General features: G+C 36.0%; 1 protein-coding gene across 5 annotated transcripts in view; it reads left to right on the top strand.

The window, feature by feature from the left end:
* Positions 1-26,143, top strand: part of HPSE2 (heparanase 2 (inactive)) — a 782,696-nt gene that overhangs the window by 506,996 nt on the left and 249,557 nt on the right. For all 5 annotated transcript variants that reach the window (XM_077947182.1, XM_077947181.1, XM_077947184.1 and 2 more), the window contains one exon: positions 9,174-9,345. In XM_077947182.1, the coding sequence (XP_077803308.1) occupies positions 9,174-9,345 (172 nt within the window). The remainder of the gene's footprint in view (positions 1-9,173; positions 9,346-26,143) is intronic.

Raw genomic sequence — 26,143 nt, 5'->3', positions numbered from 1 at the left:
CCTAAAATTGCTCTAAAAATAAAAATAAAGTTTATTAATTAAGAAAAAAGACTGTGAGTCATGATGAAGACCTACTTTTTGGAAATATGAATATCATTTGCAGGACTGTTTCACTCATATTAAGGACAACACAAGAAGCAGTTAAAAGAGTATTTTGGACAAAATATTTCATGTCTCCAAAGAGGATATACAAATGACAAGCAAGTACATGAAAAAATGCTCGACATCACTAGCCATCATGGAAAAGCAAATCAAAACCGCAATTAAATACCACTTCACTCTTACTAGGATGGCCAAATTTTAAAAAGGCAAAGTAAAGTAACAAATGTTGACAAGGTTGTGGAGAAACTGAAACCTTCACACACTGCTGGTGGGAATGTCAAATGGTATAGCCACTTTGGAAAACAGTCTGGTAGATCCTCAGAAAGTTAAACATAAAATTACCAAGTAACCTAACAATTCCACTTCTAGATATATATCCAAGAGAAATGAAAACATACGTCCATACAAAAACTTCTACATGAATGTTAATAACAGAATTACTTTTAATAGCAAAAAAAAGTGGAAACAACCTAAATGCCTATCAATTGATGACTTGATAAATGACACGTGACAAATACATACAAAGAAATACTACATGCTACAAAATGGAATGAAGTACTGATACATTCTACAACATGGATGAACCTTGAGAAGACTATGCTAAATGAAAGAATCTAGTCACAAAAGACAACACATTGTATAATTCCCCTTATATGAAATGTCTAGAATAGACAAACCTACAGAGACAGAAAGTAGATTAGTGGTTTTTTAGGGCTGGGGAGCCCATGAGGGATGAGGGGTGACTGCTAAAGGGCACAGAGTTTTTTTCTGGGATGATTAAAATGTTCTAAAATGTGTTGTGATGGTTGCACAACTGTGTGAAAATACTAAAAACCATTGAATTATACACGTTAAATTGGTGAATTGTATGTGTTTTGTATTGCAATGAAACTATTTAAAAAGAATAACATGTGTTTATCTTTTATTTTAAAGGATATAAAATGCCTATTTCTTGCCACTGGTTGATTACAAAGACTTAGTGTTACTCCCTTAGAGGTTTATATTTGTAATTATCAGCAATATTGTCATCCTATATTTGCATAGTGTTTAGTTTATATAGCACTTCCAAACAGACTCTTCTATTTGGACCTCAAAGTGCTAAATAAAGTGCCTGATAAAGTATTACATAAGTGAAGAAACACATTTGAAGAGGTGACGTGAATTGCTATAGGCAGCAGTAAGTACCAAATCTAAGTCAGGAACTTGGGATATCTAATAGAAAGTGAAGTACTTTTTCTACTACCTTATGGTTATTACTTTTTAAATTATATTTAGATTTCTTGGCTTTCTTCACTAGGTTAGAAAGATACAATGGTAAATAACAGGCTGGTCATGGTGGCTAATGCCTGTAATCCCAGCACTTTGAGAGGCCAAGGTGGTCAGATTGAGCTCAGGAGTTTAAGCCCAGCCTCGGAAAAATAATGAAACCCCATCTCTACAAAAAATACAAAAATTAAGCAGAATGTGCTGGCGTGCACCTGTGGTCTCAGCTACTCAGATGGCTGAGGTGGGAGGATCACTTGAGCCCAGGAACTCAAGGTTGCAGTGAGCCAAGGTTGCACCACTGGACTCCAGCCTGGGTAACAGAGCAAGACCCTATGTCACAAGAAAAAAAAAAAAGTAAATAACAGATGAATATAGCTGCCTACATCCTTATAGAAGAGATAGATGTTAAATAGAAGGACCTGAAAACAGTTCCACTTCCCTAGTGACTAATGATGTTGGGCACCTTTTCATGTACTTACTAGCCATTTCTACTTCATTTGTGAAACATTAGCCCAAAGCTTTTGCTCTTTTAAGTGGGTTATTTATATTATTATTGAATTGTAAGAGTTCTTTATATATTCTGGATACGTGTTTTTTTAAAAAATTCAAGTATATGATTTGCAAATAATTTTTTTACTTCATCTTTTGTAACTTGGTAGCATCTTTTAAAGTGCAAAGGCTTTGAATTTTGATAAAGTTCAATTTATCAGTTTTTATTTTATGAATTATGCTTTTGGTGCAATGATCTTTGCTTAATCCAAGATCACAAGGAGTTTTTTCCTATATTTTCTTCTAAAAATTTCATTGTTTTAGCTCTTACATTTGGCCCTAAATCTATTGGGAGTTAATTTTTGTGAACCTTGTGAAGTAAGGCTATAAATTAGTCTTTTTGCATATGGATATAGAGATTCCCAGTACTGCTTATTAAAAAGACAATTTTTTCCCCATTTGCTTATCTTGGCACCTTTGTAAAAAAATCAATTGATCATAAATAGTTTTAGTTCTATACTCTTAATTCTGTTCCGCTGATCTGTGTGTCTTTCCTTATGCTAGGACTACACTGTCTTAATTACAATAGCTTTATTATGAGTGCTAAAATGTGGAAATGTAAATCCTCCAACTTTGTTGCTTTTTTTTTCAAAATTAATTTGGCTATCCTTGGTGTTTGCATTTCCATGTAAAATTTGGGACTAGCTTGTTAATTTCTTCATTAAAGCCTCCTGGAATTTTAATGGAGATAGCATTGAATCTATAGATCAATTTGGGAAGAATTGCCATCTTAGCAATACAAAATCTTCCTATCATGAGCATAGATTATCTCTACATTTATTTAATTTTTAATTTATCTCAGCAATGTTTTGTAGTTTTCAGTGTATACATTTTGTACTTCTTTTGTTAATTACTTGTTCTTAAGTATATTATTCTTTTTTATGCAATTGGGAATGAAATTATTTTTATAATTTCATTTTTGGATTGTGTATCAATAATACTTAGAAATATAATTGATTATAATTGATTTTATAAATTGATATTGTATCCCCTCCAACCTTGCTGAATTTGTTTTTTAGATTTTGTACTTTTTCGCCTCCTGTGTGTGGATTCCTTAGGATTTTCTGTATGTAGGATCATATTGTCTGAGAATAATAACAGTTTTACTTCTTCCTTTCCAATTTGAATGCTTTTTATTTCTCTCCCTTGCCTGACTGCACTGGCTAGAATCTCTAGTACAAATGTTGACTCTTAAGTGGCAGAACAGCCATCCTTGTCTTCTCCTTAGTCTTAGGGGCACACAGTCCATATTTCACCATTAAGTATGATGTTAGGTCTAGGTTTTTCTTAGATACTCTTTATCAAGTTGAGGAAGCTCCCTTCTATTCAGTCTGTTGGGAATATTTATCAGAAACGGGTGTTGCATTTGTCAAATGAGTTTTGGTGGTGGTGTTGCAGCTATTGAGATGATAATTTAGTTTTGGTCTTTTTTCTATTACAATGGTATTTTACATTAGTTAAAAGGCTTTAACATTAAATCAACCTTGCATTCCTGGTGTAAATCCCACCTGGTCATAGTGTATAAAACTTTTCATATGTTGCTGGGCTCACTTTGTAAATATTTTGTTGGGGATTTTACATTTGTATTATGAGGGATATTGGTCTGTAGTTTTCTTGTGATGTCTTTGTTTTGTTGTTGTTGTTATTGTTTTTGAGAAAGGGTCTCACTCTGTCACCCAGACTGGAGTGCAGTGGCACAATCTCAGCTCATTGCAAACTCCACCTCCCAGGCTCAAGTGATTCTCCGGCTTCAGCCTCCCGAGTAGCTGGAATTACAGGTGTGCACCTCTACTGCCTGGCTAATTTTTGTATTTTTAGTAGAGATGAGGTTTCACCATGTTGGCCAGATGGGTCTTGAGCTTCTGACCTCAAATGATTCACCTGCCTCGGCCTCCCAAAGTGTTGGGATTACAAGCATGAGTCACTGCACCTAGCCTCTTGTGATGTCTTTGACTGGCTTTGGCGTCAGGGTAATATTGGCCTTATAACATAAGTTGAAAAGTGTTCCCTCTTCCTCCATTTTCTGAAGAAGTTTGTAAAGCATTGGTGTTTCTTATTTAAATATTTAATAGAATTCACCAACTAAACCGTCCAGGTCTGGGCTTTCTTTGTGGAAAGATTTTTAATTACTACCTCAATGAGTTTTCATTGTTGTTATGTGTCTATATAGATTTTCTGTGTCTTGTTTAGTCAGTTTTAATAATTTGTGCCTTTTTTTTTGAAATTTACCATTTTATTTAAGTTTTCTAAATTATTGGCACAAAGATGTTCATAGTAGTTCCTTATCAACTTAATTACTGTGAGATCCTTTACTGGTGTTCCCTTTTGGTAATCTGTGACTTCTCTCTCTTTTTTTGGTGGTCAGTCTAACTAAAGGTATATCAGTTTTGTGGTCTTTTCAAATAACCAACTTTTGCTTTCTCTGAATTTTCTGTATTTTAAAAAATATCATTGATACCTACTCTAATTTTTATTATTTCATTCCTTTGTTTTGCTTGGATTTAGTTTTCTCTTCTTTTTTTCCTTTTTAATGTGGAAGCTTAGGTTATTAATTTGAGATCTTTGTTCATTTCTAATATAGGAGCCTAAGTCTATAAATTTCCCCCTGAAGCATTGCTTAAGCTGCATCCCATATCTTTTAATGTATTTTATTTTCATTTTTATTCCATTCTATTTTTTTTTATTTCCTTGTGATTTCTTCTTTGACCAGTGGATTATTTGTTAAATTTTCAAATATTTAGGGATTTTCTCAATTTTTGTTGAATTCTAGTTTAATTCTATTGTGATTGAAGCACATCCATTGTATGATTTTAATCCTTTTAAATTTATGAGATTTGTTTTATGTCTTACAATATGGTCTGTCCTGAAGGATGTTCTCTATGTGCTAGAAAAGAATGTGTATCCTGCTGTTGTTGGGTGGAGTATTCTGTAGATGGCAATTAGGTAAAGTTAGCTGATAGTGCCAATCAAGCCTTCTATATTCTTGCTGATTTTTTTTATCCAGTCATTTTATCTATTATTAAGAATGTAGTGTTGAAGTCTCCTTCCATTATTCTTGAATTTTCTATTTCTTTCTTCAATTTTGTTTAATGTATTTTGGTGGTGTTAGGGACATATATATTTCTAATTGTTACATCTTCCTGATATTGAGACCCTTCTTCTCATTATAAAATGCCTTTTATCATTATAAAATGCCTCATATTATCTCTAGTAATGTTTTTACCTTAAAATCTATTTTTTCTGGTATTAGTATAGTTATTTCTGCTCTCTTATGGTTACTGTTTATATAGTCTACCTTTTAAAATTTATTTATTTATTTATTTTTCGAGACAGAGTCTTACCCTGTCACCCAGACTGGAGTACAGTAGCGCAATCTCAGCTCACTGCAAGTTCCGCCTCCCTGGTTCATGCCATTCTCCTGCCTCTGCCTTCCAAGTAGGTGGGACTACAGGTGCCTGCCACCACGCCTGGCTAATTTTTTGTGTTTTTAGTAGAGACGGGGTTTCACCATGTTAGCCAGGATGGTCTTGATCTCCTGACCTCGTAGTCCACCCACTTTGGCCTCCCAAAGTTCTGGGATTACAGGCATGAGCCACCATGCCGCAGCCCACAACGTCTACCTTTTAAAAAATTTTTTTCCTTCAATCTATCTGTGTTTCTGAATCTGAAATGTATCTCTTATTAGGATCTATTTTTTATTCAGTCTGATAATTTCTGCTTTTAATTGGAGTATTTAATCCATTTCCATTATTTGAGATTGTTGATATAATTGACTTTACATGTGCCATCTTGCTGTTTTCCATTTATCTCGTGGCATTTTTGTTCCTCTATCTCACTTTTCATGCCTTTTTGTGTAAAAGAAATATTGTCTAAGGTACTGTTTTCATTGTTCTTTTCTTTTCTTTTCTTTTCTTTTCTTTTGTTTCACACAAGGCCTTGCTCTGTTGCCCAGGCTAGAGTGCAGTGGTACGACTACAGCCCACTGTAGCCTCAATCTCTTGGGCTCAAGCGATTCTCCCACCTCAGCCTCCTGAGTAGCTGGGACTACAGGTGCCCACCACCACACCCAGCTAATTTTTTAAATTTTTTGTAGACATGGGGTTTCACTGTGTTGCCTAGGATGGTCTTGAACACCTAGGCTCAAGCAGTCCTCCCACCTCAGCCTAGCAAAGTGCTGGGATTATAGGCATGAGCCACCACATCCACCTTGTTTTGTTATTTTCTTAGTAGTTTCTTATTACAATACATCTTAACTCATCACAATCTATTTTCAAGTAATACTAACTTAATTCTAGGTTTTTTTTGCTTTTTTGTTTGTTTGTTTGTTTGAGACAGAGTCTCACTGTGTCACTCAGGCTGGAGTGTAATGGTGCGATCTTGGCTTACTGCAACCTCTACCTCCCAGGTTCAAGTGATTCTCCTGCCTCAACCTCCTGAGTAGCTGGGATTACAGGCACCCACCACCACACACGGGTACTTTTTGTATTTTTAGTAGAGACAGGGTTTCACCATGTTGGCCAGGCTGGTCTCGAATTCCTGACCTCAGGTGATCCACGTACCTTGGCCTCCCAAATTGTGAGGATTACAGCTGTGAACCACCATGCCTGGCTCTTAATTCTACTTTAATACAGAAACTTGCTTCAGTACAGTTTCATTCCCCAGTCCTTTGTGCCATTATTATTCTAAATATTATATCTTTATGTTTTATAAGCCCAACAATATGGTTGTGTATTTTTGTTTTATGCAACTGTCTTTTAAATCAGTTAAGAGAAGAAAAGAGGAATGAATATTTTTTACAGTTATTCATATAATTACCTTTATTTATGTCTTTTATTTCTTTGTGTGATTTTGAGTTACCATCTGGAATCATTTTATTCCAATCTGAATGACTTCCTTTCTTATTTCTTATAAGGCATATTTGCTCACAACAAAATCTCTTCTCTCTGTTTTTCTCAGAATGTTTAACTTTGCATGCAGTTTTCAAGGATAGTTTGCTGCATATGGAATTCTTGGTTATCAGTTTTGTTTTGTTGTCTTTCAGCAGTTTGAATATATCATCCTACCATCTTCTGGCCTCCATTTTTTTCTGATAAAAACTCAGCTGTTAATCTCATTGTGTGCTCCTGTATGAGATTAGTCATTTCAGTTCAATACTTTTCTTTGACTCTTTTTTATAATATCCTTTTCTTTATGTATATTTCTATTTGATGAATCATTAACATTATACTTTCCTTTAGCTCTTTATTATTTTTAGTTTTGTTTTTTGTTTTCTGTTTTTTTGAGATAGTGTCTCATTCTGTCACCTAGGCTGGAGTGCAATGGTGCAATCTTGGCTCACTGCAACCTCTGCCTCCCAGATTCAAGCAATTCTCCTGCCTCAGCTTCCCAAGCCAAGTAGCTGGAACTAATTTGCATATTTTTAGTAGAGATGGTGTTTCACTCTGTTGGCCAGGCTGGTCTTAAAATCCTGACCTCAAGTGATCCATCTGCCTCGGCCTCCCAAAGTGCTGGGATTTCAGGCATGAGCCACTGTGCCCAGACTCTCTTAAGTTCTTGAACATATTTATAGTAAGTCTTTGTCTGCCAAGTCTAATATTTAGGCCCCCTAAGTGGCCGTTTCTATGTTTTTTGCTGGTAGGGGCCAAACTTTTCCATTTTTTTCATGTATAATAGGTTTTTTGTTGAAAACTACACATTTTAGATAATATACTGCACCAACTCTGAATTCTGTATCTCCATACCATAGGTCCTGGGCTAACTCTATAGAGTCTGTCTCCCTTGAGTCATGTAGCTACTGATATCTCTTAAGTTGTCTTATTTCTTAATCATTTTTTAATTGTTAAGACAAGTCTCCTGGAGGTTGCACTTGAGTCAACATAGCTTAATGGTGAGCTGAGGATTGATCAGAGGTTTTGCTTAATTCCCTTGAGCCAGTAAGCCTTCCACCTTTTGCCCGTGGATCTCTGTGTTGGTTGGGAAACACATTAAAAATTTAGGCCTGTTACAAGTCTAACTGGGATTTTACTTTCAGTCGTGCCTTCTTATGTTTCCTTTATAAGTGTCCTAGGTTTCATACTTATCTGGAAATGTATGGATAGCTAGATATCCTCCTACTATCCACACTACTATCCTGTAGTCCCTCCTAAGCATGTTTAGCCTTGTAGATTACAGGGGGTATGTGTGAGATTGTCAAGGTTCACTGTGGCTGCCTTATTCCCCAAATTTTCCTATTATATTTCTTGCAAGACTACGGGTTTATTTCTTGTACCTGCCAGTATCATAGTCTCAAGGCAGCTGAGATGCTGGCCTTTCCTGGGGTATGCACACCATTCCAAATCAAATTAGCCTCCTCCAGGTGTGGAGCTGCTGGTTTTGGGGAATTTTTCTCCCCTTTTAGAGCTACCAAGGTAATGGAAGCTGGAAGAGGAGGCTTTGCTCAAAATTACTTCAATTAGCTACTTTGTTATTACTGAATATGATTTTTTTCCTGACTTTTTGGCAGTGAACATCTTTATGAAGATTTCACTTCTTACCATGTATATTAGTTTTCTAGGCTTGCCATAACAAATTATCACAAGCTTCGTGGCTTAAAACAACAAAAATTGCTTCTCTGATAGTTTAGGAGGCCAGAAGTCTGAAATCAGAGCATCAGCAGGATTGGTTTCTTGTGGGGGTTTTGAGAGAGAATCTATTCCATGCCTCTTTCCTAGCTTCTGGTGGCTGCCAGCAATGCTTAGCCTAGCAACATCTCTCCAATCTTTGTCACATGGCATTCTTCTCTCCGTGTCTGTGTATCTGAACTTCCTTCTCCTTTCTCTTATAAAGACAGAAGTCATTGGATTTAGGACCCACTGTAATCTAGTATGACCTTATCATAACTAGTTACATTTCAAAGATCCTGTTTCCAAATGAGCTCACATTCTGAGATTCTGGTAGATATAAATTTTGGGGGACACTATTCAATCCAATATACCATTCACTATGAAGTAGCACCTGAAAATCTGTATGGTCTCTGGTGTTGATTAGGTTATCCTTTTGTGAAAATTAGTTTGAAAATGAACAGAACAGCAAGCTAACTTGACTTTTTTTTGTTTGGGTGGTTCTTTAAGTTAAAATAATTCACACCCACTTTTTTATTTTTTTTATTTTTATTTTTTCATACTACTAAGAAAAAGGCAGAGAGATCTGTGGACAGGAAAGTGTTGGCAGAGCCTTACCCTTCTCAATTCTGACTTGCATGTCTGCTTTTAATCTAGAGCCAAATAACTATCGGACCATGCATGGCCGGGCAGTAAATGGCAGCCAGTTGGGAAAGGATTACATCCAGCTGAAGAGCCTGTTGCAGCCCATCCGGATTTATTCCAGAGCCAGCTTATATGGCCCTAATATTGGGCGTCCGAGGAAGAATGTCATCGCCCTCCTAGATGGGTAGGTCAGATTGTTTAGCTTTTCTTATGACATTGTTCATTTAATGAATTAATGTATTTGCATTTCTCCTGATTATTTATTTATTTATTTATTTTGGTCTTAAGAAAAAAAGGAGGGACTCTTTCCATAGTGGCTTCACCCACTCTAAGTCAGAGATTCTCCATCTTTCTCATCATTCTAGGCCTTCCGTAGTCAACAGGGGAACATGGGATGGGGAAGGTATATCACAATCTCTAGGATGGGTTGGAAAGGAAACATTGTTTGAAAAAACACAATTAATATGATGCATTTTATAGCATCATTTTATATTTTTTAAGACAAAAAAATTACTCTATACCAGGGTCCTCTTGTAGAAAGTGAAGCTTTACAAAATCTTGGCCAGCAAACTGGGTTAAAAAGTTGAAAAACACTACAAATACTGAGATATTAAAGCTCTTGATAGGCCTATTAGCAGATATTCTTGAGAATTGCTACCACTTTTCTTATTTAGTTTTGACTAAATCTGACAATCTTTTTTTAAATCACCTAAGGCAAGGAAAGATACTGATCAGGATTTTCTTTTATGTGTCAGAAAAAAATAGAGATTTATCTCTGTTAATGTATATGTACTAAATATACAGTGAAATATAACTAGAAACACATAAACATCCCCAGCGACTTGAACTAACAATAACAAAAATGTCAGCACTCTAAATTACCAGCTCTGTATTCCTTTCTAATCCTCCTGGTTATACAGATATAATTTTACATAGTTGTGATCATTGTATATGCATCATTTTGAGTGCTGCATTTTTTACTCATTGCTTCACATGACCCTTTCCTTGTTTCTACATAGTTCTCATATTGTCATTCTTAATAGCAATAAAATATTCCATTGCATTAATGCACCTAAGTCTGCCTAAGCATTCCATCACCGTTGGGCATTGGACTGTTTCCAAATTTTGCTTGTAATATATAGCACAGCTATAAACATTTTTATACAAATCGGTCATTTATTTCTTTTGAATTACATCCTTGGGCTAAATTACAAAAAGTAGGGTTTCTTGGTCAAAGTATGTGATAATTCTTATGGCTTTTATATTTGTTGCCAAGTTTTTTTCAGAACAATTTCATCAGGTTGCAGGACAGCAATGTATTAGTATATCTTTTTCTCCAATATCCTATAGCAATGAATGTTGTCAGTTTTATTATTTTACTCTATTTTAATTAATGCAGGATCATGTTGCATGGTTGTTTAAACTTGAATTCTGTTAATTATGAAAAGAACTCAGAATTTTCAAATCCTTATATTGTCTTGTTTCCTCTTATCCCAAATTTGATTAGTAACCATTGTAGTAACCATTAGTAACTTAACCAAATTTGACAATAACCATTTTGTCTGAGACCCAGACATGGAAGCCGTTTTAGATCAGTTTTCTCCTTCGTTCACACATTCAATTAGTTATTAAGTACTGTAATTTTCTTAGTATCCTTCATATCCCATTTTCTTTTCATTTTTATTTTAAACCTTATTGTTTTTAATCCTAAATGATTTATTGGTATCTAGCTAGCCTCAAACTCTAATAATTTTTCCATATAGATTCCTGAGTAGTTTTTTGTTGTCGTTGTTGTTGTTGCTTTTTAAACACAGAGTCTCGCTCTGTCAGCCAGGCTGGAGTGGAGTGGCGTGATCTCAGCTCACTGCAACCTCCGTCTCCTGGGCTAAAGCAATTCTCCTGCCTCAGCCTCCCGAGTAGCTGGTATTACAAGCATGTGCCACCACGCCCAGATAATTTTTGTATTTTTAGTAGAGATAGGGTTTCACCATGTTGGTCAGGCTGGTGTTGAACTCCTGACCTCAGATAATCCACCCATCTCGGCCTCCCAAAGTGCTGGGATTACAGAGTATTTTTTTTTTTAATGTAACATCTGGTCAAGTCACTTTTGCTTGAAATCCAAACCCTTTCAGATGCACTCGTGGCCTTTAGTATCTGCGCCTGCCTAAATTTGCAGCTAATAAGCAGTGATGCCCCCTTGCCCTCTAATTACATCTAACTACATCAAAGTACAGAAAATTTTTAATGTAAATTCTGGAAGATGCCATACTCTTTTATACCTTTACATCTTTTTATTTTGTGTCATTTTGTTAAGAATACCAGCCTCTCCTCTTGTTTTTCTCCTTTCTCTAGATCTTCTCTGACATGTTCAGGCAGAATTTCTTAGGGCCTCCTCTGTCCTTGCATGGCACTGTATTTTTCTGCTATCGCACTTATCAAATTGATGATAACATTTGTTTATATATCTGCCAGCCATGATAAACCACAGAGTAGGATCAGGAACCCATTTGTTTTATTCATATCCTCAAAATATTCCTAGGTTCTGTATCCTCAGAACCTAGGAATATAGTAAGTGCCTTATAAATGCTTGTTGAATGAGTAGTATCTGTCTTATTCAACAACTGATTTTAAGGTCATCCAAAAAAAAAAAACAGTATGCATAATTGTAATTATGAAGCATTGAAAAGCATAATATAAATAATCATTTAAATGGATTATGTTGATTTTATAAATCATGATAACTTCAGTTTTTTGAAACTATACCAATGTCTTAAGTTTTTAAAAAATTTTATTGATACATACAAATCGTACATATTTGTTGTACATATTTACGACAATTTTTAAATTATTTCTTTATGTTGGGAACATTCCAAATCTCTTCTAGCTACTTGGAATATACAATAAGCTACTGTTAACTATTGCCACACTACTGTGCTATTGAACACTAGAGCTTATTCCTTCTAACTGTGTTTTTGTACCCATTAACCAACCTCTCTTCATCCTCCCTCTCTCCTTCCCTTCCTAGCCTGTGGTTACCACCAATTCTCTACCTCCATGAGGTCCACTTTTTCATTTGCTCCTACATGTGTGTGAGAACATACAATACTTGTCTTTTTGTGCCTGGCTTATTTCACTTAATGTAATGTCTTCCAGTTCCATCCATGTTGCTGAAAATGACAGAATTTCACTCTTTTTATGGTTGAATAGTATTCCATGTGTATATATACTACATTTTCTTTATCCATTCATCCCTTGATGAATACAGGTTGATTCCATATCTTGATTATTGTGAATATTGCTGCAATAAACATTGAAGTGTGCATAATCTTTTTGATATACTGACTTCCTTTATTTTGGTTATATACCCATAGGTGGGATTGCTGGGTAAGCTTTTTTACTGAGGTAGTTGCAGAACTAAAAAGGACTGTCTTTCCAGTTAGGATATGAACTCTATGAAGACAGAGATAGAATCTTCATGTTCATATTTAATATCTTCAGGGATTAGCCTGTGGTCTGGAAAATGGGAATTACTTAACAAAATGCTTATTTTATTGTTTTCATTTCCTCATTTGGGAAGACATGAGAATTACTATTTAGAGTTATATCAGTTTCTGGTTTTTCTTTTGTAAACTTTTATGCATCATCTATGTAATGACAATTTTATCTTAATCTAGTGTTTTTTGTGTGTGCGTCCTAAAAGATATTTTTATTGTTTTAGAAGTTTCTTTTCATTATCATTTTTCTTGTCTCATATTGTTCAACAAGCTCTACCTACAAAATAGAAATCCTACTCAAAAGGAGATTTATCTAAAAAAAATTATATACCCAATAACAGAGAAAAACCTATACCTCTACCTTGACAAATCTACTTAGTCCCTAATTTTTAAAAGTGAATACAGGCAAATCTCATATTTATTGTGCTTCACATATATTGGATTTTTTATAAATTGAAGGTTCATGGTACCTCACTTCATGTCTCTGTGTCACATTTTGGTAATTCTTGGAACATTTCAAGCTTTTTCATTATTATTATATCTATTATGGTGATCTGTAATCAGTGATCTTTGATGCTGCTATTGTAATTATTTTGGGGCACCATGAACTATAAGATGGCAAAATTAATCAATAAATGTGTGTTCTGTCTGTTCCACCCACCAGCCATTCTCCCATCTCTCTCCCTGTTCTCAGGCTTTTCTATTCCCTGAGACGCAACAATATTAAAATTACACCAATAAATAACACTACAATGGTCTCTGAGTGCTCAAGTGAAAGACTTGCATGTCTCTTACTTTAAGGCAGAAGCTCAACATGATTAAGCTTAATGAGGAAGGCATGTTGAAAGCCATGATAGGCTGAATGCTAGGCTTCTTGTCCCAAACAGTTAGCCAACTTGTGAATGTAAAGGGAAAGTTGTTGAAGGAAATTAAAAGTGCTACTTTGGTGAACACAAGAATGATAAGAAAGTGAAACAGCCTTATTGCTGCTATGGAGAAGGTTGTAGCAATCTAGATAGAAGATCAAACCAGCCACATTTCCCTAAGTGAAAGCCTAATCCAGGACAAGACCCTAACTCTCTTCAATTCTATAAAGGCTGAGAGAGGTGAGGAAGCTACAGAAGGAAAGTTGGAAGCTAGCAGAGGTTGGTTTAAGGAAATAAACTATCTCCATAACATGAAAAATGCAAGGGGAAGCAGCTCTCCAGAAGATACAACTAAGATAATTAATGAAAGTGACTACACTAAACAACAGATTTTCAGTATAGATGAAACATCCTTCTCTTGGAAATCTGAAACTCTGAAAATCTTAGGGTCCCTATGAATTAAGTTAAATCTACTCCACCTGTGCTCTATAAATGGAACAATACAACCTGGGTGACAGCATATCTGTTTATAGCATGGTTTACTAAATAGTTTACACCCACTACTGAGACCTACTGCTCAGGAAAAAAAAATTGCTTTCAAAATATTACTGCTCATTGCCAATATGCCTGCTCACCCAAGAGCTCTGATGGAAATATACAGATAAATTAATTTTTTAAGCCTGCTAACTCACCCTCCATTCTGCAGCCTAGAGATCAAGAGAACTGTTGACTTTCAAGTCTTATTATTTAAGAAATACATTATTTGAGAAGTACATTTTATAAGGCCATAGCTACCATAGATAGTGATTTCTTCTCTGATGGATCTGGGCAAGGTTAATTGAAAACCTTCTGGAAAAGACTCACCATTCCAGATGCCATTACGAACATTTGTGATTCATGGGAAAAGGTTGAAATAGCAATATTAACAGGAGTTTGGAAGAAGTGGACTCTAGCCCTTGTGGATGACTTTGAGGGATTTAAGACTTCAATGGAGGAAGTAACTGCAGATGTGGTGGGCATAGCAAGAAGACTAGAATTTGAAGTGTAGCCTGAAAATGTGACAGAATTGTTGCAGTCTCATAATAGAATATGAATGGATGATGAATTGCTTATAAATGAGCAAATGGTTTCTTGAGATGGAACCTACTCCTGATGAAGATTCTCTGAACAGTGTTGAAATGATACAAAAGGATTTAGAATATTACATAAACTTAGTTGATAAAACAGTGGCAGGGTTTGACAGGACTGACTCCAATTTTGAAAGAGTTTCTACTGTGGGTAAAATGCCATCAAACAGCATTGAATGCTACAGAGAAGTCTTCCATGAAAGGAAGAATCACTTAATGTGACAAACGTCACTGTTGTTTTATTTTAAGAAATTGCCACAGCCATCCCAGCCTTCAGTAATCAACACCTTGATCAGTCAGCAGCCATCCATGTCAAGGCAAGGCCCTCTGTCAGCAAAATGATTATGACTCACTGAAGGCTCAGATGATCATTAGCATTTTTAGCAATACAGTATTTTGAATTAAGGTATATACATTGTTCTTTTAGACATAATGCTGTTGCATACTTAATAGACTATGGTATAGTGTAAACATAACTCTTATATGTACTGATAAACCAAGTAATTTGTGTGACTCTCTTTATTGTGATATTCACTTTATTGCAGTGGTCTGGAACTGAACCTGCAATACCTCTGTGGTATGCCTGTAGAGAGCCAAAGATCACAAGACACAAAAAAGAAATCAGTAGCATGAAAGATAAAAACCAAGATAAATTAATTAAACAATTCCCCCAAGAAGAATTATAATTCAAGATCCAGTGCTTTAAAAATAAAAATCTGCAATTGGTATCCTTATAATGATATAGAAAGATAACGGTATTTATGGAGTAAAAACACATGTCTATGAAAAAGCTACAAATCAGTAGAAAAATAATTTTTGAAGACATATTATTGCCAAAATTTTCTAATAAAATTTAAAGAGTGATTTCTTAGATACAACACTAAAGGCAAATGTGATAAAACATATCCATGACAAATTGGACTTTATCAAAACTAAGAACTTTTATGAGTCAAATGACACCATCAAGAATGTGAACAGATAACATGCAGAATAGGAGAAAATATTTGCAAGTCATAAATCTGATAAGAGAATGGTATCCAGAATATATATAAAGAATTCTTACAACTCAGCAATGAAAAGACAAATTACCTAACTAAAATATGGACAGAAGGGATTTAAGTGGACATATTTCCCAAGTTATACGAATGGCCAATAAGCACGTGAATAGATACTTAACATTGTTAGTTAGGGAAATGCAAATCAAAACCACAGCGAGATACCACCTCACATCCACTAAGATGGCTATAATCAAAAAGACACACTATAACAACTATTGGAGAGGATGTAGAAAAATTTGAACCCTTATACAATGCTAATGGGAATATAATATGCTTCAACTGCTTTGAAAAACAGTCTGGCAATTACTTAAAATGTTAAACATAGTTAACATAAGACTAAGCACTTCCTAAGAGAAATAAAAACATATATCCACACAAAAACTTGTACACAAATATTCATAGCAGCAGTATTCATAATAGCTAAAAAATAGAAACAATCCAAATGTTCATCACTTGATTAATAGATAGGGAAAATGTGGTATATCAATACAATTAAATATTATTAGACAATGGAAAGAAACGAAGCACCAATACGTGTTACAACATGGATAAACCTTAAAAATCTTATGGTCACTGAAGGAAGTGAGTCACAAAAGGCCATACATTGTGTGATTCCTTTTATATTAAATGTCAGAAATCAATAGAGACAAAACATAGTTTAGTAGTTGCTTAGGGCTGGCGAAGATTGTGGGGAAATGAGGAGTGTCTGTAATGGATACAGGGTTTCTTTTTGGAATGATGAAATATTCTAGAATTAGATTATGTTAATGGTTGCACAGCACTTAAAATATAATAAAAACTATTGAACACTTCTCTGAGTGAGTTGTATGATATGTAAATTATATTTCCAAAAAGGGTTTAAGAGTCTAATAAAATATTTGAAGATAAAAGATAAAGCTCCTATACACAGAGCTTTATACAGAGACGGAGAAATATTACCGATATAGAGAATCAATTAAGGATATCCAACAGCTGGCTTATAGGAGAGCCAGATCCCGAAACAAGAAAGAGAAGTATGGTTACAGAAAGAATGAAAACTTTACCAACCTTGACAATATAAAAGGAAAGGGACAGTTGATAGAAATAGAAGGTAGAAATGGAGAGAAGAAATACCATATGTGAAGGGTGATATTATAAATATATGGTGATTCAGAAAATATTGCCTAAACCGTTAGAATAATAAATGGAGAGGTAAAGGAGAGGGGACCCAGTAAACCAAGCACATGGAATTTGCTTGACTCTTGGTTAGAATGACTTATGGCAGCACTTTCTTAAATATGCTCTGGAGAATATCACTTCTACAGGATATTAACATTATGTGAAGGGAAAAAAAATAAAACGTTCCATGGTCAAGTAAGCTTGAGAAATGCTGGGATCCACACATTTACTGAAACACTTACCTGTGCTTTTAATATATTAGTTTACATTCGGAATCTCCAAGAAGGGGATTTAGCATGCAGAATTTTCTGAATTTATTTGACCACAGAATCTTACTTTCAGAGACCATCTTGAGAGATTAACGTTCCACTAACATGTTTGGATCACATTGACTTAGAATATGCACTCTGGTTTCGGTGGGTGATGGCAGTAAAGGAAACTTTAAAAAAAGAATTACAATTTGGAGAATTTAGAGAACCTGAATTGCCTTAGTACCCTCATTACTACTGTACTTGCGTGCATCTTGCCCCCTCCTATCTGATCACTCAGTTGCCAGAAAAATCATTTACAAACCTAGTTCATATGATGTCAGTCACTTGCTAAAGATGCTTTAATGACTTTTCATTGCTGTTAGAATAAAATGTAATCTCTTTACCATGGCCCGTAGGGCTCTACAGTGAATGAGCTAGTCTCTATCCAGATCTTCATTTTCATCTTCTCCCACATTCTCTTTTTCTTACCTCACTCAGTCCTCATGGGCCTGGTTATGTGCTAAGCTAGTACTATGCTAGAGCAGTCTCCTCTCCACATGGCTGGTTTCTTCTCATCCATCAGAGTGCTTCCTTGAGTCATCTAGCAAAGTAATTCTCTATCTAAACTAACAGGATATAGATAGTTATACTTTGTAACTATATATTTGTTGTTTGTTTGCTTGTCCTTTATAGATTATAAATTCCATGAGGGCAAGAAGTATGTTGTATTTACTATTGTATATGCAGTGCTAGCAACAAGCCTAGTACATAGTAGGTGCTCCAGTTTGTTGAATGAGTGAAGAATGAAGAATGGAAGTTAATCCAACATTCTACAGAGTTGCTAGTGGAATATTCTAACCTGAACCCATGTTAGAATAGAAAGCTAGACAGAGTTTTCTGCTCCTATTGTGGCCCAGAGAGCTATGGGAAGCATTTAAATTTGAGCAAAGGAGACAGAAGCAGGACAAAACTAGGAAACAAATAATGGTCTTTACCATCATGGCAGACCACATGATGTATGCTATATGTTCAATAAAGCAGAAATAGAAAAATTGCTGTTTTGTATCCAGAATTTCTGTCTTTAGTTGTGTCTAATCACCAACACTTCTAGTAAGTGTCTAATCCTGATTTATCGATTCCATGTTTTCCTCAAAGCATGGGTAGGTATGAAGGCTGTATAAGTGGATAAGGATGGAAATTTTACTGTATTCCTGTACACAGACTTCCGTTGTGACTTTTATGGGCCCAAGGCACTTTTGACTTCATGAGTCCCTTCCTTAAAGACATATTAAAAATTATATTTATACTCCATTGGTATAAAGACATATAACAATTTTTTTCAACCTTAAACTTGTTTTTGTTTCTTCTAATTTTAATCAAAAAAAATAAGTGGTATATAAACGTGTTGTGGTTCCCAGGCACTGTGCCTACTGTGCCTAATGGACAAGTCAGTCCTGCCTGTACCTGCCAAGAAGAGAATTCAAATAGAGACAAAAGGTAATTTTGGATATTTAATTGCTATGATACCCACTCGAGACATCAGTCTCCTCATGGGTGAATTGTAATAAGTTATTTAAGATCTCCCTTTCATGTTTAACTTTCATGAGTTCTATGATAGTTTAGCACATGACAGACAAGTTCCTGATTTATTTTCTAATACATATCAATAACCTTCTGTTTTCTCTAATAGTGAATCAATATAGCAGGGTGGTGAAGAGCCTGCGCTTTGGAACTAGATGAGACCTGGATTATCGATTAGCTGAATTGTTTTTGTTTTTATTGTTGTTTTGACACAGGGTCTCACCCTGTCACCCAGGTTGGAGTACAGTGGTACACACATAGCTCACTGCAGCCTCTAACTTCTGGGCTCAAGCCATCCTCCTGCCTCAGCCTTCCAAATTGCTAGAATTACATGTGTAAGCCACCATGCCTGGCCATGTGTGAATGATACTTCAAGTCTCTGAGTCATCTGGAGCCTCAGTTGTTAAGAAGATCAGATATATTTGCAAGATGAAAAGGCAGGTTTCAGTCTAATAGATTTTTTGCATATGACTCAATGTAGCTTTCTAAGCAGTTCAGAGAATTGAATGAGGAAAGGAACTAGAAAGATTAGCTACAATAACGTGTCAGTATAATGAGGGTAATCACAGTTCCACTTCCTGTCTAAAAACCTGCTTATCCCACATTCTTGTTTGGAGCGGGAAGATGCACAGCTGGGTACAATTCGATGCACAGAGTAATTATCACGATGTTATTCCTAATAATTGTTCTGTTTTATTTCAGCTATGAAACAGTTTTATGACTTGACCAAATTACAGGAGAAGAGAAGAGAACAGTATATTACACTTAGTTTATAAGATGAAAATTTCCATCTCTCTGCCTCCAGAGAGACCAAAGCTGTTCAGTGCTTATTAACAGGGAAGTACTCTATGCTGCAAAGGTCTACTCCCTAGCTGAGAATTGTGTTAATGACCAGTTACTTCTAAACTTGCTTTCATTTACTTTTATTTTGTTCCTGAAAAGGCCTTCTTTGCTGATTGAGAAAACAGACTACTTCTTTACCCAAACTCAAGCTTTTGAGTTACTGTCATTATAATTGAGGATGTTTATCTCTGTCTCTAAAACCAGAGAAGTCAGTCTGTCTGTCTGGGATGGGTGTTAGAACATTGGAGATGGAGGCTGGAGTCCTGAAACACAGACTTCGATTTGACACTTTACTAGTCAGATGGTCTTCAGAAATATTCTTCCTCACTTTCTTATTTTCCAGTTTTTCCTCTCTTCCCTCTTTTTCTTTCCCTCACAACCCTGCTTTCCCCTTCAAGAATGCTGTCCCCTTATAGGTGCTGCTACGATCAGAATTTGTCAGAAGTGTGGTCCATGGTCCTCTTGCATTGGAAGCACCTAGAGGGACTGCTAAGCATGCAGCATGATTCTTAGGCTCCAGCTCAGACTTCCTGAAGCAGATGTGTGGGAATGTGAGCCAGATATTGGCATTTTGAATAGAGACCTCAAAGAATTATTTACACACTAATGTATGAGAAACACTACCCTGTAATATAGGCAAAACAAGTTTTATTATCTTTATTTTACAGATCAAAGAATATAGGTGCACAAATATTAAATAATTTACAAAGCTCAAAAACCAGAACCAAGAAGAGGAAACTGACATTTATTGAGTGCCAACAGTGTACCAGGCACTACCTTTGTTTCTGCATATTTGTTTTCTTGTTAATTCTCACAACACTTTTGGGACATAGCTTCTGTTCCTTCCATATGACATGGATCAAGGAGGTTAAACAACTTACCTAAGGTCCCATGGCTAGTGAACTGTGGAGCCAGGTCACAAATCAGATAAGTGTCTGACTCTGGGGCCCATTCTCTTGCTATTCAGTGATGCTATTTTTCTGAATCTTCATCTTTCAATTAAGCTAAATAGTCTAGCATACAAATTAAAATACAATTCTTCTCCACCTCAGTTCCTCAGTGTTCATGCTTACAGTCAAGTTTATAGCAGGGCTGGAGCTCCAAAAAAAAGTGTGCTTTTTCATGTGAAATCTATAACAAAATCCTGATGCGTTTTTCCTCCTTCTCACCAGGTTCTACAGCCAGGTCAAATCATTTCAGGTTATTAGAGCCTTCTTTGTTGAATCCAAGTCTTTACAACTTCCTCAGCAGCATTTTGGACCGTCGAGGGATGTGTATCATGATCTTCTAACCAGCACCTTCCAACTCCAGCCAGAGCCTTCCAAGTCTCTTTCATCATCTCTTCTCATCATCCCCCATTTCCATGTCTTTTTCTTCATTCCAATCAAGCAAATCTATCTGGTCCTCCTATATGTGTTATTCTCTGACATCTGCCTCTATCTTGTTCCAGACATTGTCCTATAGCCTCCCGTCTCTCAAACCTTCGCTGGCAGCAAATAGGCTTCATCTTGGGAGCCAGTTTTAGGAAACAGGACCTGGCACGCTATCTTGAGAAAAACTCTTAGGCCAGTTGTGAGATAAATGAGAGATTATTGACCTCTCTTACCATAGGCTCAGCAAAAAGGAACAACAACACACGTAGTACAAATTTGCCATCTCTGCATGGTTATAACAAGGGCTTTAGAATCAGAATTGGGTTTGAATCCCAGCTCTGCAATTAACTGCCTATGTGATCTTGAGCACAGTTTCTTATCTATAAACTGAGACTAATAATGCCAACCTTATAGGGTTGTAAGTAGGTAATCTGCTTACCATATGCCTGTCAATCGGCAAATGGTAATTAACTTATTTTTTCCTTCATTCAGGATTCTCCTTAAATTAAACTGCCAGGAAGTGACTTTTATCAACAAGATGGATTGGTTGAAGAGTCTCACCCATCTCAATTCGTGTATATTTAAGGCTCTATAAACCTAAGGGAAACATAAGCTCCAAGGGAAGCCTAAATAGAGACCTGCACTAGCCATTAAAGTCAACAAACATATAACTATATGCTATTTATTGGTCTACTGCCAATGTGATATTATTAATATATATAAATAGGGATGAGGAGAGGAGAGGCAAGGAGTGAGTAAGGGAGAAAGAAACGGAGGATTAAAGGTGAGGGAGAGAAGGGGAAAGGGAGAAAGAAAGAGGTCAGTATTTCATTTCTTCTATGTAGCACCCAGTCTAGCTCAACATATTATTAACCATGAAAAAGTAAGTGGCTTTGGACCAAATGAAAGATGCCCCAAAATATTGTTTATCTAGAGTTCAGCCTGGTTTACTATAACTCAGGATGAATTATTTTCTCACAAACTTTCCCTAGGCTTTTGTGTAGAACGGCTGTCACATCTTATTTGTGTTAGTTAACATAACCAAAGATTCTCTTTGTGGATAGGAAAGATCAGGCTGCTACGCTCTTATTAAAGTATGTACTCAGTTAGACATCCAGTTCCTGGTGAAGGATTTATCCCCTTTCCTGGGAGCAAAATTCAGAAATCAGATTTTAGGGTTGCAATCTGTGATCCAGAAGTAGAAATCAAACCCCAAAGACCATGAGTAAAGATGGGCCTTATTATAATAGAGAGCTGTGATATGCCCTGGGAGAGAAGGCTCAACAATATTTCAGATACGTCATATGTGCAGGTGGATAACAAAGGAAAGAAATTCTCCCAGATTTGGAGTCCCCGGTGTGGGGGAAAGGAACTCTCACAATGAAAGGAGATATTTTGTTCTTTTCTATAGTAGCAGAATGGCCCTAATGGAAAGACCCCCAAATATTGAAATGTCTGCCTGGCACTGGTCAATTTCATTAGATACAGGCACTGTCCTCTTCCCTCTCTTATGCTTCTTTGTGTGACTGGAGATCAGCCTGAGGGCAAAGGCCCCTTGTCCTCTGAGATCATAGTCCAGATTTCTGTCACCATAATTCAGCTATGGGAACATCCAACCCTGGAAAACCAAGATCTTCCACTCTTGTCAGTATTCACAGCCTGAGTCATCATTAACTTGTACCTTCATAGACCTAAATCTAGGGATTAGAATGGAAGTGAATGGTAGAAAGTCCTTAGATAATACCAGACCCTAAACAGAATTTCACTCTCCCAGTGGACTTTCACTCCTGACAGCACTATTCCGTGTGCATGTTATTCCACCTCTAATATTACTGTTGCTGAGCATTTTGCAGCTGTGTTGAAGTTGTTCATTTATGTGGTTTGGGCCAGTTTCCGAGAAACAGGCAGAACTAGAGAGCAGAAGCATCTATCAATGTTAGATTTGAACAAAGAAAATAATGATCTTTTTGGAATTGTCCTCCACAGTGTCAATACAGATATAAAAATGGAGTATAGGAATGGTATAGATTTCTGCATATAAGATATAGAAAGCCCAATGTTCAGGGAAGGTTCATGGGGGCAGGGAGAATACCCCAAACTCATTGACTGTAATATCTGTTCTTTGGAATTGTATCTAATTATTTTTCTTTATGTGTTATTTCTGTGGTTGGTTTTCCTTTTCTAGTTTTTAAAAAATATAAATGTTATTCGAAGACTTCTGAAAACAGAATAGTTGTCCTATTTTAGATGAGGTCTTTCTAAAAAGATAAGGATGTGTTTGGTAATCTTGCTAGGATTTGGAAATGCATATTTTGTTTGACATTATTTGCAAATTTGATTTTTTTCCTCCTCAAACTAAGTGTAGAAATGCTTCCATATGGTTGAAATTGATCTCATCGTTTTGCTAAGAAGGAAAAGGAAAAAATGTAGCTTACAGCAATTTTTACATGAACACATACTTAATAATGGTATTTCCTCAAAGTTAGTTAAAACAACTTTTCTACTGCTTCAATATGCCACTAAGGTTAAAAAGATAATATAATTTGTCTACAAATATTAAATTGTGATTGAATTTTTTTTTTTTTTTTTTTTTTTGAGACAGAGTCTCACTTTGTCGCCCAGGCTGGAGTGCAGTAGTGCGATCTTGGCTCTCTGCAAGCTCCACCTCCCGGCTTCATGCCATTCTCCTGCCTCATCCTCCCAGTAGCTGGGATTACAGGTGCCTGCCACCACACCCAGCTAATTTTTTGTATTTTTAGTAGAGACAGGGTTTCACCATGTTGGCCAGGATGGTCTCGATCTCCTGACCTCGTGATCCACCTGCCTCAGCCTCCCAATGTGCTGGGATTACAAGCATGAGCCACCGTGCCTGGCCTGAAATTTTTTAAATATAATGAAACTAAACTACATTTTAATATTTTGATTTCTTATACAGAATATTAGGTGAGGATCTGATTTTAATTTTTTTCCCAAATAGACAACAAATCACATAGCACATTTCAGAATGCTTCAATTTTTCAGACACTGAATTCCTTTTTATGTAATAACTTCTTATATAGTATTTTAAATTTAATTCCATAGATCTCCTTACTAAATCTTGAATGTTTTAATCATTACAAATTTCATGATAATATATGGTAGATCCAATAAATGCCCCTTCATTATTCCAAGTTTTCAAAATTTTCTTGGCTTCTTCCAAATTAATGTTAGAATGGTTTTGTAAAGCTTCAAAAATATCTGCTGGGATTTTTTATTCGAATTCCATTAAGCCTATAAATTGGTTTAAGAAGAATAATTGATTTTCCTCTGTAGGATCATGGTAGCTCTTTTTCTAGATCTGATTTTAAAATATTTTTCTGTAAACTATATACTGTTCTACTTATGGGCTCAGGATATTTCCTATTTAATTATAGATTTTTTGGATTTTCTTTGAGATGTAGGGTGCAGATGTGGAGAAAATACAATAACGGTACTTTGAATGTCACTAACAATCGTTTTCTCATTCTTTTTATAATGTTCCTTTAGATAATAGAACATTATTTAAGGACTTAATTCCCACATATAGCAGAGCAAACTATTCAATGCCTATGAGGATCTCCTGATTATAGTGTCATGAAGGACTAGTTTCCAATTTTCAACATACCAAATTAGAAATGTTCTGAATTGCCTGTCCAGAGACTTTTAGCCAAGTAGGGCATTAATGATTTATTTGGTCTTAATTTTCTTATGAATACAGGGCTGTTAATATCAATGATGAGTATTCAAGTTATTTGAGACATATTCAGGAGGACTGGAATATATTTACCACCAGCAGCATTGAAAGTCCTCTCCCACGTTCCTCATCTTGGACAATGGCATTCATTACTGCAATTAAAAGTTTGGCATTCTCCTCTTTCTCTTGAGCACACCAACAGTGTTTCTAAAGTGGGCCTTTTTTTTTTTTTAAATTCCTATATTTCAAAGCTTCCCATGTCTCTGTAGTAATCTCTTGCCAGCTTATTTTCACCAATATCTTTCATCTTTTCCATAGCCAGATCCTAAAATGCAAATCTGAGCCTGAGAATCTCTTGTGTGTGTTTAAAGACGGAATAAATTCAACAAACATACGTGGAGGGCGAGCTGGCTATATTTTACAATATTATGCTGGGTGCTAATCATACAAAGGTAAATAGGACCTGGACTTGTACCTTATTGTTAAGGGTAAAGGCCAGACTTGTAAAGGCAACACAGGGCAGCTCCTGGTGATCTGACCAGCCTGACCTCCTACCATTTCCTTACTTGTTCCCTGACACCCAGCCATACTGGACTTCTGTGAACAGCTCATTTTGACTCTTCCTTGCTTTGCTCACGCTATTCTTTGCCTGGGCTGCACCTCCTGGCAAAATCTTACCCTTCTTTCAATCTCATATTCAACATCATAGACAATATGAAGGTTTTCTTAATCTGTATTCCTTCTTCTAACACCATAAGGCAGACCTAACTGCTCCTCTTACTGAGGTCCTCTTTCTGTACTACTGGTACAAACTAACAATCTGTTACTGCACACAGAAACTTTGGTATGTCCTTGTCCACATTTCTGTCTCCTGGGCTTCATTGTGGTTGTCTTGTAGCAGAGGCCCTGAGCCAGTCACCTTTTGATACCTGCATCCAGCACATTGTCTTACAATAAGCATTGAAGGGCTCAAGACTGTGAGAGGAAGCTAACAAGCAAAGAAGGTGCTCCAGCTTTTTCCTTTTTCTAATCAATATGGTAGTGTTTTCTCAAGGCAAAAATTCAGCTGGTTTTTTGTATCTTAGAGTTTACTACGCTTCCTAGCCTCAGTGAAAACAGCTTGGAGGCAGCATAAGATACTGGAAAGATGGTCAGATTTGGAATCAGATCCTGAGTTTAGCCTACACTAACTACATGAATTTGAGAAAGTCTCATAACCTCATAACCTCCTCCACTGAAACACAGAAATATCTACCTTACTGGATTGTTTTGAGGACTATGGGAAGCTATACATATAAGAAACTGAAAAGCATTTTATGACAAAGCTCTATTAATGTCAGTATTGTTTTCATTGTGGTTATTTGTATATGATTATAAAACAGTTTTACATAAAGTATTTCTTTTGTTTTTAATTTAAGTTCCAGGATACAAGTGCAAGACATGTAGGTTTGTTACATAGGTCTATGTGTGTCATGGTGGCATGCTGCACCTATCAAATCCATCATCTAGATTTTAAGCC

The sequence above is a fragment of the Macaca mulatta genome, chromosome 9 (assembly GCF_049350105.2).
Source record: "Macaca mulatta isolate MMU2019108-1 chromosome 9, T2T-MMU8v2.0, whole genome shotgun sequence".
NCBI classification, from domain to species: Eukaryota; Metazoa; Chordata; class Mammalia; order Primates; family Cercopithecidae; genus Macaca; species Macaca mulatta.
This window is presented reverse-complemented; position numbering and strand designations above follow the sequence as displayed.